Source organism: Coregonus lavaretus (genome assembly GCF_964263955.1).
Source record: "Coregonus lavaretus genome assembly, chromosome: 29".
NCBI classification, from domain to species: Eukaryota; Metazoa; Chordata; class Actinopteri; order Salmoniformes; family Salmonidae; genus Coregonus; species Coregonus lavaretus.
The window spans coordinates 17,601,793-17,617,490 of record NC_140016.1 but is presented as its reverse complement, the minus strand read 5'-3'; the positions used below and the strand labels follow the sequence as shown (position 1 = coordinate 17,617,490).

Genomic DNA, 15,698 nt, shown 5'->3' with positions numbered 1-15,698 from the left:
GCGGTGTGTTTGGGATCATTGTCATGCTGAAAGACCCAGCCACGTTTCATCTTCAATGCCCTTGCTGATGGAAGGAGGTTTTCACTCATAATCTAATAATGCTGAGTTGCATCCAAATAACACCATACCTCTGTGAAGCATGGGAGTGGAAACATCTTGCTCTGGGGCTGTTTTTCTGCAAAGGGACCAGGACGACTGATCCGTGTAAAGGAAAGAATGAATGGGGCCATGTATCGTGAGATTACTTTTTAAGTGGGAGAACTTGCACAATTGGTGGCTGACTAAATATTTTTTTCCCCCACTGTACTGACTGATATGAAATGAATACTGACCAGTGCAATTGAAGCATTGGGTAGTGTTTGAGCACAGGGAGTCACAGACGGCTGAGGGATAGATAGCTGGAGGGAGAGGAAGAAAAAATATATATTCAAAGCATCCATGGTCTGTCTGAGTTTCAAGAAAGATCTAGTTAATACAGAAATACAACAAGGTAGAATACTGTAATGGTCTGATGTAAAAGTCTAAAGGTCAGGGGAGGAGTAGGGTTACAAGCTACCAGTAATATAACAAAGTTAAATATATATAGGACAGAAAATTATATATCTGTGTCCATATTGTCCATGAGTTTCTAGTGGATAGACCATATGGTACAAGGCAAAATAGCCTAATTAATGAAAAAAAGCATCTAATCAACAATGGTATTATTTTCAATTAACTCTGCAACTCTTCCAACTATTGACTTTTTTCTCAACTGCCACGAATTTGGCACCAAAACACAATATATATACTACAAAGACATATTGACATAGTGACATTTATTTTATTTTTTTCATGCTCAAACCCTTACATCAAACACCAATGGTATTCACTAAGTTGATGGTTTATATTTAGGATAATGTTTTACAGCTTTGTCATTCTATTTCTTATTTTAAAATCATCTTATTTGATTATTTAATATACTTTCCATGTGATAAAGCCACACAGAGGGCCTGAGATAATTACAGATACCTGTGATAATCTGAAGTACCCAAAAAGGTCACTAGATGTTTTGTGATAAATTCCCCCCCACCCCAAAAAAAAATGTTTTTAAAGTTACAAAAATTCTGGTAGTTTAACGGTACACTTATAAAGTTACCAGTAATATGCCCTCCCTTTGCAACCCTAGGAAGGAATAATAAAGTGGAAGGGTTTCCCATCTCTGCTACGAGATTCCCAGACATTCCAGGTGAGTGGGTTAAGTTAGACCTTAGAGACTTCAAAGGAACACAGATAGAACAGACACTACCTTCAGAGCGAGATAGAGAGAAGAGTGAGGAGGAGAGAGGGAAAGGGAGAGGGAGTGTGGAGGGTGAGGAAGGAAAGAGGGATGGAAGAATGACAGCAGGGAAAAAGGGAAAGAGAGAGAGGTATATAGAGGATTGGGTCGGGGAGACAGAGAAGGAAAAAGTGAAGGTTTCAACAATAATTATCATAAGTCCATAATATTCATGAGGTAATATCAAACAACTGGATTTTTTAACATGGAAATGGGATTGTTCCTTACTGATCACGAGAAGGCAAGCAAGTGAATACAGGCCTGTCCCCGTCATCGCCTTCATAGGTACCATCTGACAAAGACGAGATCTCATTCAATTTCTATTCATTCAAAAAGTTTATCAAAATAGAAATGGGTTCAAATGTAAATGAAACCCACAAACAATATTTAATTCAGGGAATTCTCAATAATGTCAAAAACCTAGAAACGTTACTAAAAAACAACAACATAAAATTATTTTACCTCTTGTGCTGGGTCTCTCTGGTTATGCACTGAGTTCCCTGGACGAGGAATGATTGAGCGTCTCTACTTTGCGTAATCTACAGAAAGGTAATGTACACTGGGGCTGATATACACACTGATATCAATGCAAATCACCTCACCACCCACAGCTGACAGTAAAACAAGCAATAGACAGATAATACAGGAACATGTTTGTGCCCTGCTTGGCACCTGGAGTTTGTTGTTGATGGATGGGAGTGAGTGCTAAGACTGTCATTGGTGCTATTGGACTGTTTAACAGGATTCAGAACAGAACACAATTAGTAAGTAAGTAGCTATCCGGAAGAGCAGATCTCCTGTTTTTGTAGCATGAGGGAGCTTGATGGACACCCTGGACAGGATTCTAGTCTATCACATGGCCTTACCCTCAATCTAGCTCCCTAATGCTGAGTGCCAAGCAGAGATGCATTGGGTCCCATTTTTACACTCTTTGGTATGATTCAGCAGGTGATCAAACTCCTAACCTCAGGGCGGACACTCTAACCACAAGGCCACTGAGTTGGTCAGAACAAAATGACAGCGGTCAAATGGTCAAACCTGGACTTGGCTATAATATTTCATATTTTGGCATCATGTCTGCCTCCAACACACACTATAACTCAATAAAGACTGTGATGTCAATGCACCTCTTATCAGAATTAGTTGCCGACATTATAGCTGAACCATGCAAATTGTGTGTTGACTTCCAAAGGATCAGGAGGCCTTTTTCACAGACAGCATATTTCAAACAAATTAGGAGCAGTACAGTACAGTACAATACAGTACACTGCATCATGGGATAGGAAGTTCATCTTTCCCCACTACCTGTCAGTCTGGCTCTGAAGCCATAGGGTCTGTTCTCTAGACGCTTCAGATTCACTTCCTCTGTGGCTACCAGAGAGTGCTGTTGATCAAACAAAGTTACACATCAAATCAAATCAAATCAAATTTTATTTGCCACATGCGCCGAATACAAAAGGTGTAGACCTTACAGTGAAATGCTTACTTACAAACCCTTAACCAACAATGCAGTTTTAAGAAAAATAAGTGTTAAGTAAAAAATAGATAAGTAAAAAAAAAAAAAAAATAATAATTAAAGAGCAGCAGTAAAATAAAATAACAATATGAAGGCTATATACAGGGGGTACCGGTACAGAGTCAATGTGCGGTGTCACAGGTTAGTCAAGGTACTTTAGGTAATGTGTACATGTGGGTAGAGTTAAAGTGACTATGCATAGATAATAAACAGAGAGTAGCAGCAGCGTAAAAGAGGGGGTAAGGTGGGGGGACAATGCAAATAGTCTGGGTAGCCATGATTAGCTGTTCAGGAGTCTTATCGCTTGGGGGTAGAAGCTGTTAAGAAGCCTTTTGGACCTAGACTTGGCGGTCTGGTACCGCTTGCCATGCGGTAGCAGAGAGAACAGTCTATGACTAGGGTGGCTGGAATTTTTAGGGCCTTCCTCTGACACCACCTGGTATAGAGGTCCTGGATGGCAGGAAGCTTGGCCCCAGTGATGTACTGGGCCGTATGCACTACCCTCTGTAGTGCCTTGTGGTCGGAGGCCGAGCAGTTGCCATACCAGGCAGTGACGCAACCAGTCAGGATGCTCTCGGTGGTGCAGCTTTATAACTTTTTGAGGATCTGAGGACCCATGCCAATCTTTTCAGTCTCCTGAGGGGGAATAGGCTTTGTCGTGCCCTCTTCACAACTGTCTTGGTGTGTTTAGACCATGATAGTTTGTTGGTGATGAGAACGCCAAGGAACTTGAAGCTCTGAACCTGTTCCACTACAGCCCCGTCGATGAGAATGGGGGCGTGCTCAACCCTCTTTTTTTTCCTGTGGACTACAATCATCTCATTTGTCTTGATCACGTTGAGGGAGAGGTTGTTATCCTGGCACCACACAGCCAGGTCTCTGATCTCCTCCCTATAGGCTGTCTCATCATTGTCGGTGATCAGGCCTACCACTGTTGTATCGTCGGCCATGCCGTCGTGGGGGAACAGGGAGTACAGGAGGGGACTGAGCATGCACACCTGAGGGGCCTCCGTGTTGATGATCAACGTGGCAGTTATGTTTTTTACCTACCCTTACCACCTGGGGGCGGCCCGTCAGGAAGTCCAGGATCCAGTTGCAGAGGGAGGTGTTTAGTCCCAGGGTCCTTAGCTTAGTGATGAGCTTTGAGGGCACTATGGTGTTGAACGCTGAGCTGTAGCCAATGAATAGCAATCTCACGCAGGTGGAAAAGGGTAGTGTGGAGTGCAATAGAGATTGCATCATCTGTGGATCTGTTGGGGCGGTATGCAAATTGGAGTGGGTCTAGGGTTTCTGGGACAATGGTGTTGATGTGAGCCATGACCAGCCTTTCAAAGCAGTTCATGGCTACAGATGTGAGTGCTACGGATCGGTAGTCATTTAGGCAGGTTATCTTAGTGTTCTTGGGCACAGGGACTATGGTGGTCTGCTTGAAACATGTTGGTATTACAGACTCAGTCAGGGACATGTTGAAAATGTCAGTGAAGACACTTGCAAGTTGGTCAGCGCATGCTCGGAGTACTCCGGCTGGCCCTGCAGCCTTGTGAATGTTGACCTGCTTAAAAGTCTTATTCACATCGGCTACGGTGAGCGTGATCACATAGTCATCCGGAACAGCTGATGCTCTCATGCATGGTTCAGTGTTGCTTGCCTCGAAGCGAGCATAGAAGTGATTTAGCTCGTCTGGTAGGCTCGTGTCACTGGGCAGCTCGCGGCTGTGCTTCCCTTTGTAGTCTGTAATAGTTTGCAAGCCCTGCCACATCCGACGAGCGTCAGAGCCGGTGTAGTACGATTCAATCTTAGTCCTGTATTGACTCTTTGCCTGTTTGATGGTTCGTCGGAGGGCATAGCGGGATTTCTTATAAGCGTCCTGGTTAGAGTCCCGCTCCTTGAAAGCGGCTGCTCTACTCTTTAGCTCAGTGCGGATGTTGCCTGTAATCCATGGCTTCTGGTTGGGGTATGTACGTACGGTCACTGTGGGGACGACGTCATTGATGCACTTATTGATGAAGCCAGTGACTGATGTGGTGTACTCCTCAATGCCATCGGAAGAATCCCAGAACATATTCCAGTCTGTGCTAGCAAAACAGTCCTGTAGCTTAGCATCTGCATCATCTGACCACTTCCTTATTAACCGAGTCACTGGTGCTTCCTGCTTTAGTTTTTGCTTATAAGCAGGAATCAGGAGGATAGAATTATGGTCAGATTTGCCAAATGGAGGGCGAGGGAGAGTTTTGTACGTGTCTCTGTGTGTGGAGTAAAGGTGGTCTAGAGTTTGTTTTCCTCTGGTTGCACATTTAACATGCTGGTAGAAATTAGGTAGAACGGATTTAACTTTCCCTGCATTAAAGTCTCCGGCCACTAGGAGTGCCACCTCTGGATGAGCGTTTTCCTTTTTGCTTATGGTCTTATACAGCTCATTGAGTGCAGTCTTAGTGCCAGCATCGGTTTGTGGTGGTAAATAGAAAGCTACGAAAAATATAGATGAAAAGTCTCTTGGTAAATTGTGTGGTCTACAGCTTATCATGAGATACTCTACCTCAAGCGAGCAAAACCTAGAGACTTCCTTAACATCTCTCTGTCTCTCTCTCTCTCTCTTTTACCATTTAGCTTCCAGTGATTTCCCGTCAATTATTCAGGCCTGCCTAACTGAGGATAAACTGTAATTTTTCTCATCCCAGAGAGCGCAAACAAATCAATTCCCATTAGTCTGGGCAGGAGAAGGAAAGATCCCCTGAGCCATATATTCCTGTGACAGCCTTTCTGCTCTCCTCTCCTCTGCTGAAGGAATGGCATTCTACTGGCCTGAGAGATTACAGCACTGTCCCCTAAAGCAGCAATGTGGAAGGGCCAAGTCCTGCCTCATTAAAAAAATTGAGTATCTGTTCTGGAAACTTTGGTTTGTTACACGAAAAGCCACACTAGTATAAAAATGTCTACTGTAAGAGAGACAAGTGGCTTTTTCTTCGTTTTGATCACGTGCTGCACATGCCTATCAGGCCCACTTAATTGGATCTACTTAATTGGCTCTACTTAATTGGCTCTACTTGATTGGCTCTATTTGATGGGCTCTACTTGATTGGCCCTTAGATTTGATCCACAGGTGTTTCTAGTGCCCCGCCCCCAACTTCGACTTAGAGAGAGGCAAGAGTCAAGGTGAACTAAGTTGGGGGGACACAAATTGTAATTGCAGATAGATTATAGGCCTACGTCTGAATTATAAAATGTATTCTATGCTTGTGATTCTAAATAGCATGTCTTCTTCAAATTCATTTTCTATATTTGCAGACTCTTCAAGCAGTAGTTTACCTTTTAACTGCTTCCTTATCAAACTCCTCTCTCACGTAGTGCTACGTAAAAACATTTAATTCAGTCCCAAAAGCTTTTCCCCCGGAGGATGGTGGCCTTCAGCGGGCTCTGCCGAAGTCTCTCTCGCCTGGTGAAGGGGACCGCTCAGTGCAAGTTTGGGAAGCTGAACACCTACAACAATACCCGTCCACCAATTCAAATAAAGGTATGCCTAAAAGTATCCAACAACTCGTTGACATTTTTGGAAAGAAATTAGACAATTTTCTTTCAGAAATGTCTTTGAGTAGCCTATTGAATGTTTAAAAGTATTTTGACTGGATGTGCCTTTATCCACTGGCAATCATAGTGTTGTCACCAGCCAGACCCATTTCTGATTGGGTGGGAAGCTGAGCCACAGCTCTTGTGGCTGGATCCACAACCTCTTCTCATAATGCACTGTTGGTGCTATATCAAGTAGCCATATTTGCTCAGCCGAGTTTTCACCTGCATCCTCTCAGGCCAAGTGTGTTTTTATCCCCATAAGCCTCATAGCCTACACTGCCTAGTCTGAAATACAGTAGGGCAGGGACACAAGCACACCACCCACATCAGAGAGTTTCTCAAGAGCCACGACGTGAGCAGTGTGATCACTGTAACCCCACTTCCCCTTTTGTGGCCCATTGCCACAGCAACACTTCCCTTTCAGACAGGAAATAACAGGGAGTCGTAAATGACGAGGACCGAAGTGTGTTTGTGTCAGTGCAGGGCGGATAATCCCCCCCCCCCCCCCCGCCCCTCCAAGTGTGTGAGCATCATTTTGGATTACCACCGGTGCTTCAGCCATGTCTAAGAACATGAAGACTCTAGGTGTTCCTGGTGTTGGTCACAGGGTAAGTTGTCCGTTTCTGTAGACTTGGGTTGAATTCAGTGAGGTGCAACGTTACATACCGTTCAGATTGACATATATCATGTAGAACAGACATGCATCTCAGCTATGTAGAAGAGGGAATCAACTCAACAAAACTCATTTTTATCTGAAATGTTCAAAATGTTGAGCACTTCCAGATTGGTCTCCGCTGCCCTATCTGGAGCTGGCCTCAAGCCAAGGTTCCTTCTCTGGGTCACCTAAGGTTCTATTGGCAAAGCTCATGCCCCGCCTCCCAGAGGATCTATCTTTTTCAGCCATCCATTTCCTTTGTTTGAGGGGTGCAAAATCCACTTGACACTTAAATCTTGCATGATTGATTCCTTTTATTTTACTCCTGCAAGTCTTTCATACTCTTACTTGTGCCTGATGATTTTTCCCTGAAATGTTTGTAATGACCTGTCGATGTTTGTAATGGCTGAAATGGGCTCAATGGGATGCATTGTCTTTCCGTTGAATCTATAAAAATGCTAAAACTTTGTCTGGGATTTAATACATAGTTTAGACTCTTATATCACAAGAAAGATAACTTTATTTTGATGGGTGTTTAAAGTAATTTTATACAGTTTTTAAATGTTTACAAATTAGATATGTTGAAATGAAAGCAACTTCTGAAAATGAACAGTCCAGATTAGTGATATTATGTCTGCTCTCACAAACAATGTAAAGTATGTATAGAGGTGTAATCTAGAGCCAAGCTGTTTTTTAATCTGAGGGTATCCTGATATTGACACATTTGTTAAATTATGCAACAGAACCTGACAACAGTCATTCATGAGGAGGTCTAGACGGCGCAGGTGAGTGCAGGTAGGCCTAGACATAGCAAGTTTTTGGTGGTTTCAGCCATGTCCCTCCCCTTTATGTTAATGTATTAATATATGCAAATACACCCGGTCAATACACCCGGTTTTTCAGTCAATAAAAGCATGGAGTATATTCATCCATTCTCCAACTGTTGAATGTATTAGTTTTAAAAAACCTTTTAATTGCTAGTTCCATAGGTAGAGGCTGAGGGAGGAGGAGGGGATTAGCACCAGCCTGTTGGTGATAAGGCCACATCCTGCTTTTGAAGGGTTTCCTGATATTGTGCTCAACTGTCAATGGAGAAAAGGGCTATGCTTTCAACAGCTGTTTTTTTTTTTTTGTTAGTAACGCCGTGATCTTCAGTCCTTTCAGGTGAAGACTACACGATACGTTGTGGTTTTAGTAATGATGATAAAGCTGCTGTAAGTGGACTGCGGAGTGATACCAAAGCTGCTACAAGACAATGTTGGCTGTTACTGAAACACACCCAAGCCAGACATTTTTTACAGATTGCCCTCCACACCTGAGCAATATCACATCCGATCTCTATGGCATCGTGGTTGTGTCCCGGGTCCCCACCCATCCCTCTCTCTGCCTCTGTTGTGGTGCAATCCCTGATGACTGGGAGACTGAGTCACATAACACTGGGTGTTGGGTGGTGATGTTGGGGAAATAACACATGCCTCATATCCTCAGGAGGCTGTTGAGAAATCTTAATAGTGAGTCAGGGTGGATACAAGGAGCAACCTGTGGTGTGAGTGGAGTCCCCACTCTCAAAGAAATGCCTGCATATGGTGGTCTTGTGGAAGGATGTATCGTGTAATTTGCAGTGCAGTTGTCATCACGATTGTACACAACACAGTGAGTTCCAAGGATTTCAACATTCATCAGGGACCGTATTCATAAAGCGTCTCAGAGTACGAGTGCTCATCTAGGACTAGTTTTAACTTTTGGATCCTAATGAACAAGATGACATGGACAGAGGGGACCTGATCCCAGATCAACACTCCTACTCTAAGATGCTTTATGATTACGGCCCCAGAACCAGAACACTCCTAGTAGACTCATAGAGTTGTATAAAAAGTTTCCTCAGGTTGCTTTTGCATGAGCCTGTAGGATTTGCTTAGGTCCGTCTCGTGTGCTCTAAAATGTAGAATGTCTGTTCGTCTTTGTTTGCATTCAGTACAGCATGCACATTTCTGTCCCAACTTTACGTTTCCTTGTGAAAGAACATGAACCCCTCTCTCCACAGAGGTGAAGGCTAAGCTTCACTGGAGCTGAAAAAAATAAAACATTATTGTCCTGAAAGCTGAATGAGAAAGCAATACAGTGAGCTGTGTGAGCTGGGGACTTGCCTGCTTGAGTGCTCTAACGTAGAGGAGAGCTGTCAGTACAACAAAGTCATGCAGCCGTTCTTCTCCATTCTCACTTCCTGATGCTGCGTTAGTGTTTTTTTTATCCTTCATTCACTGCCTGAGATTTCTGTTTGCTTGTCAACGCCTGGTTGGGTGACTGTACGATTTTTCCTGTTTGAATGGTATTCTGGTCTGTAACGTTGGTCTGTACTTCTATTCCATGAAGTTGGTCTCCACTTGTACGTTACTGACTTTAGATTTTAATGTATTTTAATGTCTGTGGAACTGTGTTCTGTATCGATGGATCATGTGATATTCTATTTGACTGAGTCTGACACACATTCCCCTGACTTGTCTCTGCAGAGCCAGGCAGTGTCAGATGGAGGTAAGCCTGTGTGTGTGTGTGCCTGTCTGTCTCAGAAATGTTTCTCAAATATGAGCATGCCTGTACAGGCAGTAGTGCCAGTCTGCTACCCTGAGGCTTCAGGGTGTGGATGGTTTTATTAGTTAATGTGTGTGTGATTTCTCAGAGTTGAACATGTCTGGTCGTGGATGTGGGGGCAGTTGTAACAGTCTTCCAGGGGCCCAAGGGGGAGATGCTCAGGCCAGCAGTGTCGTCGGCTGGGCTGTGTGCTTCGAGAAGCTATTGGAAGACCCCATGGGAGTATGTTACTTCAAGGTGAGCCACAGAAGTCATTGCTTTTAATTGAGAACAGCGATTGCGTTGTCTCCACTCAGCAAACGTAGATATGTTTTTCTCAGAGTAAAGCCACGGGAGGAGTCATACAGCAGGGCTTTAATTTAAAAAAAATCATGCTACCAACTTAAAGTTAGGAGAAAAGCACCAGAAAATCAGATTTATTTAATTTTATTGAGCCTATATGAATTCTAGCTTATTTTGAAGAGCATGCTGTGCCCCAGAAACTATTAACCCTTAAAATACATTTTATTATAAAAAGCTAAAATGTTAGGCCTCCCGAGTGGCGCAACGGTCTAAGGCACTGCATCACAGTGCATGAGGCGTCACTACAGACCTGGGTTTGATCCCAGGCTGTGTCACAACCGGCCGTGACCGGGAGTCCCATAGGGTGGCGCACAATTGGCCCAGCGGCGTCCGGGTAAGTGAGGGTTTGATCGCACTCTAGCGACTCCTTGTGGCGGGCCGGGCGCCTGCAGGCTGACACCGATCATCAGTTGAACAGTGTTTCCTCTGATACATTGGTGCAGCTGGCTTCCGGAATAAGCGGGCGGGTGTTAAGAAGAGCGGTTAGGCGGTTCATGTTTCGGAGGACGCATGACTCGACCTTCGCCTCTCCGGAGCCCGTTGGGGAGTTGCAGCGATGAGACGATTGCAATTGGATATCACAAAATTGAGGAGAAAAAAGGGCTACACTAAATGTTGAAACACCTGCTAGCTGAGATGTATTGCTCAGACTTTTTTTTAAACGCAAGCCTATGAAACAATAACCTATTAAACAGTTGTGTAATGAGGTTTGTGCAGTAGGCTATAGGCCCAATTCATTATCCCTGCATATTGGCTATGCTTGAATTGCCCTTCCAATGTTGTTCTTCCTGTAACTCGAGTCACACCGCATTGTTTCTACATCATGCACAAATTCACGTTGTTCCTTCCATAACCAGAGAAAGTTATATATTCCTTGATTATTAAAATAGACACAAATAATAATTTAACAGTGCAAGCCTTTCAATACACTTTGCTACTCATTCTTTGCAGCTGTAGTGCTGGTTGAAGCATGAAGGGAGAAGTGCATTTTATGGCTTCTAAGTGTTGAATTAAAGTGCTGACTGTGCTGAATTAAAAACGTAAACATTCGTTGGCAGTCTCTCTAGTCATGATTAAATTTTTTATCTCACAGTATCAATTTTTGTTGTGCGCTCGAGGAAGCTGCAGATGTGGTAATCTGAGCAATCTGATTGCCAGCTGTAGGCCTTGATTTACTCTCCGGGTCCTTGGGGTATGGCAGTGGTACAGCGACGCCTGATCATAATGTTATTTTATTTTTTGTCGCACTGGTGCTCGCAAAATAAAATTCCAGGTCTTACAGCTAAATATTTTGGAGCATACAAGCCCTGTTTATAGGTCAGATATAGTTAATAGGTAATCTGTTGATTAGGTCTAATGGGAGCTGTATGGTAGGTCAGGTAGGTCTGATGTGTGTTGTCATGCAGGCTTTCCTGAGGTCAGAGGTGAGTGCGGAGAACATACTGTTCTATCAGGCCTGCGAGAAGTTCCGGAAGATTCCACCCAGCCGGATGAAAGAGGTATGGGCTGATTCTTCGGTCTTTACTGAATGGTAATAGATGGAATAGATGTGTTGAAGTAGGGATTGAGGAAGGAGAGTTGAGTGTGTGGACCAGATTGTGGAGCTGGACTGATGTAATGGCCCTATTCCCTATATAGTGCACTACTTCTGATAGGGCCCTTGTCGAAAGTAGTGCACTAAATGGGGAATAGGGTGCCACTTAGGACTCATATTTTGTCTTATTCCCATAGTTGAGTGACGAGGCTCACGCCATCTTCCAGACGTACCTGTCTGACCACGCTCCCTACGCTGTGAACATCGACGACACAGCTCACGTGGAGGAGAAGGACCTGCTGAAGCCTACAGCTGAAATCTTTGACAAGGCACAGACACAGGTCAGCTCTGCTGCCACCTGCCTGTCACATACACACTTCCCACAGACCAGCTAGCTAGCGCATGTAATACGCTTGGAATTCAGTTCTGTTTGATGGAGATCGATTTAAAGCAAGAAAGTAGAGCAACTCAAACTCCTGACCAGCTCCAGTGTAATAGTGTGGTAAGTCCAGTGCCATTAACTGGTGTCTGTCTGTTTGTCCCTCCCTCCCTGGGTCAGATTTTTAAATTGATGAAGATGGACAGCTACAGGCGCTTCGTCCGCTCCCCTCTTTACCAGAAGTGTACCCTGGCCAGTGTGGAGGGCAGGCCACTACCCAGCATCCCCGCTGAACCTACCAGCACGGGATCATGGGAGAACATGGCCACCTTCAGCCGCTCCCTCAATGACAGCAAGGTGGGATGGATGGATGTGTAGGTGGATGGATGGACTTCAACAATGGCTATGAAAGCAATGTTTTGACCATAATTGAGGATTGTTTAAATGATTCCATTTGGATGTGTGTAATCCATTGCGTGGTTATTGAGTAATAGCTTGTAACCTGTGTTCAGCAGAAGAAGGATAAGCAGCGGGAGAAGAGGGGATCGTGGGGAGGTAGGCTTCCCCTCAGCCATAACCCTACAAAGCTCTTGTCTAACTCTATCCATGATATTCTCTAGTTATTTTTACCCTTGTCTGTTTCTCCCTCCTTTTCTCTCTCCTCCCCCGTCACTCTCTCCCCTCTCAGTAGGGGTGTCATACCCCAAGGTGAATGTATCTTGTAAGGAGTCTCGGATGTCCAACTGTAGTGCGGAGTTGGACTCCTACAGACAGATGGAGGTAAATTCACCATACTTGGTCAGCTGGGCTGTGGGAGGAGATTAGGTTAAAAATATAGATAACCATTAATTCCCAACTTCTCTCCCTTACTCATTCCCTCTCCTCCCCTCTCTCCTTCTGTTCCCCTATCTCCCTCAATCCCTCCTCTACTGCTCCCCTCTCTCCCTCACTTCCTCTCCTCTCTCCACTTGCTCCCCTCTCTCCCTCACTTCTTCTCCTCTCTCCACTTGCTCCCCTCTCTCCCTTACTTCCTCTCCTCTCTCCACTTGCTCCCCTCTCTCCCTCACCACCTCTCCTCTCTCCACCTGCTCCCGTCTCTCCCTGACTCCTCCTCTGGTCCAGAATGGTCGCTCCAGTCCCTCAGGCCAGGTGCTGGGTGGTGGTGGTAGTGTGGAGGGGGGTTACTGCTGTGTCTACCTGCCTGACGGTAGTGCATCCCTGGCCCCCACACGGCCCGGCCTCCCCCTCAGAGACATGCTGTCTGGCCTCTGTGAGAAGAGAGGCTTCCCCCTCAAAGACGTCCTCATCTACCTCCACGGAAAGGACCGGGTGAGCCAGAATGGGAATTGTCTTCCAAATGTTGTCAGCAATGCTCACTTCAACTGAAAATGTCCTTAATGACTGTTACCCATATGTCGTCCCTATAGAAGCCCCTATCTCTGGAGCAGGACTGCTCAGTACTGAGGGACCAGCAGGTCTCCCTGGAGCTGAGGGTGACGTTTACGTGAGTCATCTCTGACACTTCCTTTTCTGGCTTACTGACCCTCAGTGTTTCTGCTTGTGTGTGTACTGTACTGTGTTGACGTGTGTATGTGTTTCAGGTTGGAGGTGGTGTTCACTGGTAAGACAGTGGGCATCATGGTGAAGTCCAGTAAGACTCTGCAGGATGCCCTGTCAGCGGTACTACAGAAACACCAACTAGCATCACACCAGGCCCTGGTCACCATGGTGTGTGGACGTGTTTAACTAGACTTGTGGGGACCAGAAGTCCCCACAATAATAGTAAACAAACAAACATTTGACCAACTGGGGACATTTTGTTAGTCCCCACAAGGTCACATGCTATTTCTAGGGGGTTAAGGTTAGGGTTAGGAGCTAGGGTTAGTTTTAGATTCAGGGTTAGGAGCTAGGTTTAGGATTAGGCTATGGGTTAGGGAAAATAGGATTTTGTGTGTGTGTGAGAGAGAGAGAGAAAAAGTGTCTCTTGTATGAACATGTTCTGTTTTACAGAGTGGGAGTGATGTGCCACTGAGCATGAGCACCAGTGTGTTCAAACTGGCCAATAAGAAGCTGCAGCTGGACAAAGGTGAATACATACTGATTATCCCACACATGCTAACTGGTGCTTTGTCCCGATGATAATAATGATGGACAGGACCGGGCATTGTTGTATCCTAACTGGTGTTCCAGACCTTTAAAACTCAGTGATCACGAACTCGCGCTCATTTATATATATCAATTAGGACATATAGCACTGCCCTTGCTTGCTCATTCGTTCTCTGGCTTTCCATTCCGCCTTCCTGTACACTTTCTTCTGCTCTCACCCTTGCGCTCCCTCTTTCGTTTAGACATCTTAGTACATTTGGCTTGTTGAGTGCTGTGTCACTGTGAGTTCACTCACATCCTCTCTACTGCTCTGGGACCAGAACTGCCTTCACTTTGGATAAGTGGTCACTCCCTGAGGCGTACTCATTACTGAGAGAGACTGGGGGTGGGGGACTTTTTGTTCTTGATTCTTCTGGGTAAAAGGGTCTTCTATGTGACTGTCAGAGTTTTGCCAGATATCAAACCCCATAATGTGTACAGTAGCCTATCTAGAACTTATTGTTGTTGTTGTCTTTACAGTTAGCAGTCCCAGGATCAGTGGCCAAACTCCAGTCACACAGGTGAGTCCTGCACTGTTGACGGCCAGGATGTTCGGGAGTCCAAAGCTTAACAAAGTAAAATGTGTGTGTTCTTTTCAGGAGAGAGGTAGATCTCCAGTTGGCCCAGAGGTCCATGTGTCTCCTCAGACAGACGGACCCAGAGCCAAGACCAGGGTCAGGAAAAACCATGAGATGGAGGGTATGAGTCAGAACCATGGGGTCATGGCTTATTTACTGGACCTGTCTAGGACTATACCCCATAGACTTCCTAGTAGCTGTAATAGGACTAAACCCCATAGACCTCCTAGTAGCCGTAATAGGACTAAACCCCATAGGCCTCCTAGTAGCCGTAATAGGACTAAACCCCATAGACCTCCTAGTAGCTGTAATAGGACTAAACCCCATAGACCTCCTAGTAGCCGTAATAGGACTAAACCCCATAGACCTCCTAGTAGCCGTAATAGGACTAAACCCCATAGACCTCCTAGTAGCTGTAATAGGACTAAACCCCATAGACCTCCTAGTAGCTGTAATAGGACTAAACCCCATAGACCTCTAGTAGCTGTAATAGGACTAAACCCCATAGACTTCCTAGTAGCTGTAACCTTAACCCTTTAGACTCACTTTAGCCCTAGTCTGAGACAAACTTAATGTATTTCTCCTTCTCTTTCTCCATTTCCTCCTCTCCCTCCTCTCTGTCTCTCTCTCAGCGATGATAGTGCTGTTGTCCAGAGCCCAGGCCTGTAGGGTGGATGACCAGAGAGGCCTGCTGACCAAGGAACACCTGGAGCTGCCCCAGTTCCTCCTGAAACCTGCTGTCCAGGAGACCCAACAGGGGGAGGCTGGAGAGGTTGCAGGGGGACAGGGGGATGGAGCCCCCACAGACACTGGAGTCAGATAACCATCCCACTACCTCCTCCATTCCCACCCCTGTTGGAGCAGCAGAGTCTGGAGTCGGTGTCAGACTCATCAGGTTCCAAACACATAGGCTCACAGGAAACATGTGTGAATGTGGGGGGTGTGTTGTCTAATTTTAACAAACGGTGTACAGGAAGACAACTAGTCTAGCACTTTTGCCTATGATTGTCTAAGCTCAGAGACATGGCTTATCACAGTCTCTGGTACGAAACATCAACTTTGGTACAAAATGTCATGA

General features: G+C 45.2%; 1 protein-coding gene and 1 pseudogene across 2 annotated transcripts in view; one reads left to right on the top strand and one right to left on the bottom strand.

Moving 5' to 3' along the window:
* LOC311104778 (uncharacterized protein) overlaps positions 1 to 9,533 on the bottom strand; it is a 23,895-nt gene extending 14,362 nt beyond the window's left edge. Inside the window, exons 1-4 of the mRNA XM_084146690.1 lie at positions 9,201 to 9,533; positions 1,778 to 1,854; positions 1,544 to 1,607; positions 333 to 398 (exon numbers count right to left, since the gene is read on the bottom strand). Coding sequence (XP_084002816.1) covers positions 333 to 398; positions 1,544 to 1,607 — 130 coding nt within the window. The 5' untranslated portion in view covers positions 1,778 to 1,854; positions 9,201 to 9,533. The remainder of the gene's footprint in view (positions 1 to 332; positions 399 to 1,543; positions 1,608 to 1,777; positions 1,855 to 9,200) is intronic.
* Positions 6,959 to 15,698, top strand: LOC311104777 (regulator of G-protein signaling 14-like; annotated as a pseudogene). Its single transcript, XR_014615830.1, has 15 exons — positions 6,959 to 7,006; positions 9,564 to 9,585; positions 9,731 to 9,879; positions 11,391 to 11,483; positions 11,716 to 11,859; positions 12,078 to 12,254; positions 12,410 to 12,452; positions 12,586 to 12,677; positions 13,020 to 13,226; positions 13,325 to 13,401; positions 13,499 to 13,625; positions 13,908 to 13,983; positions 14,523 to 14,563; positions 14,642 to 14,741; positions 15,253 to 15,698. The product of XR_014615830.1 is annotated as a regulator of G-protein signaling 14-like (transcript).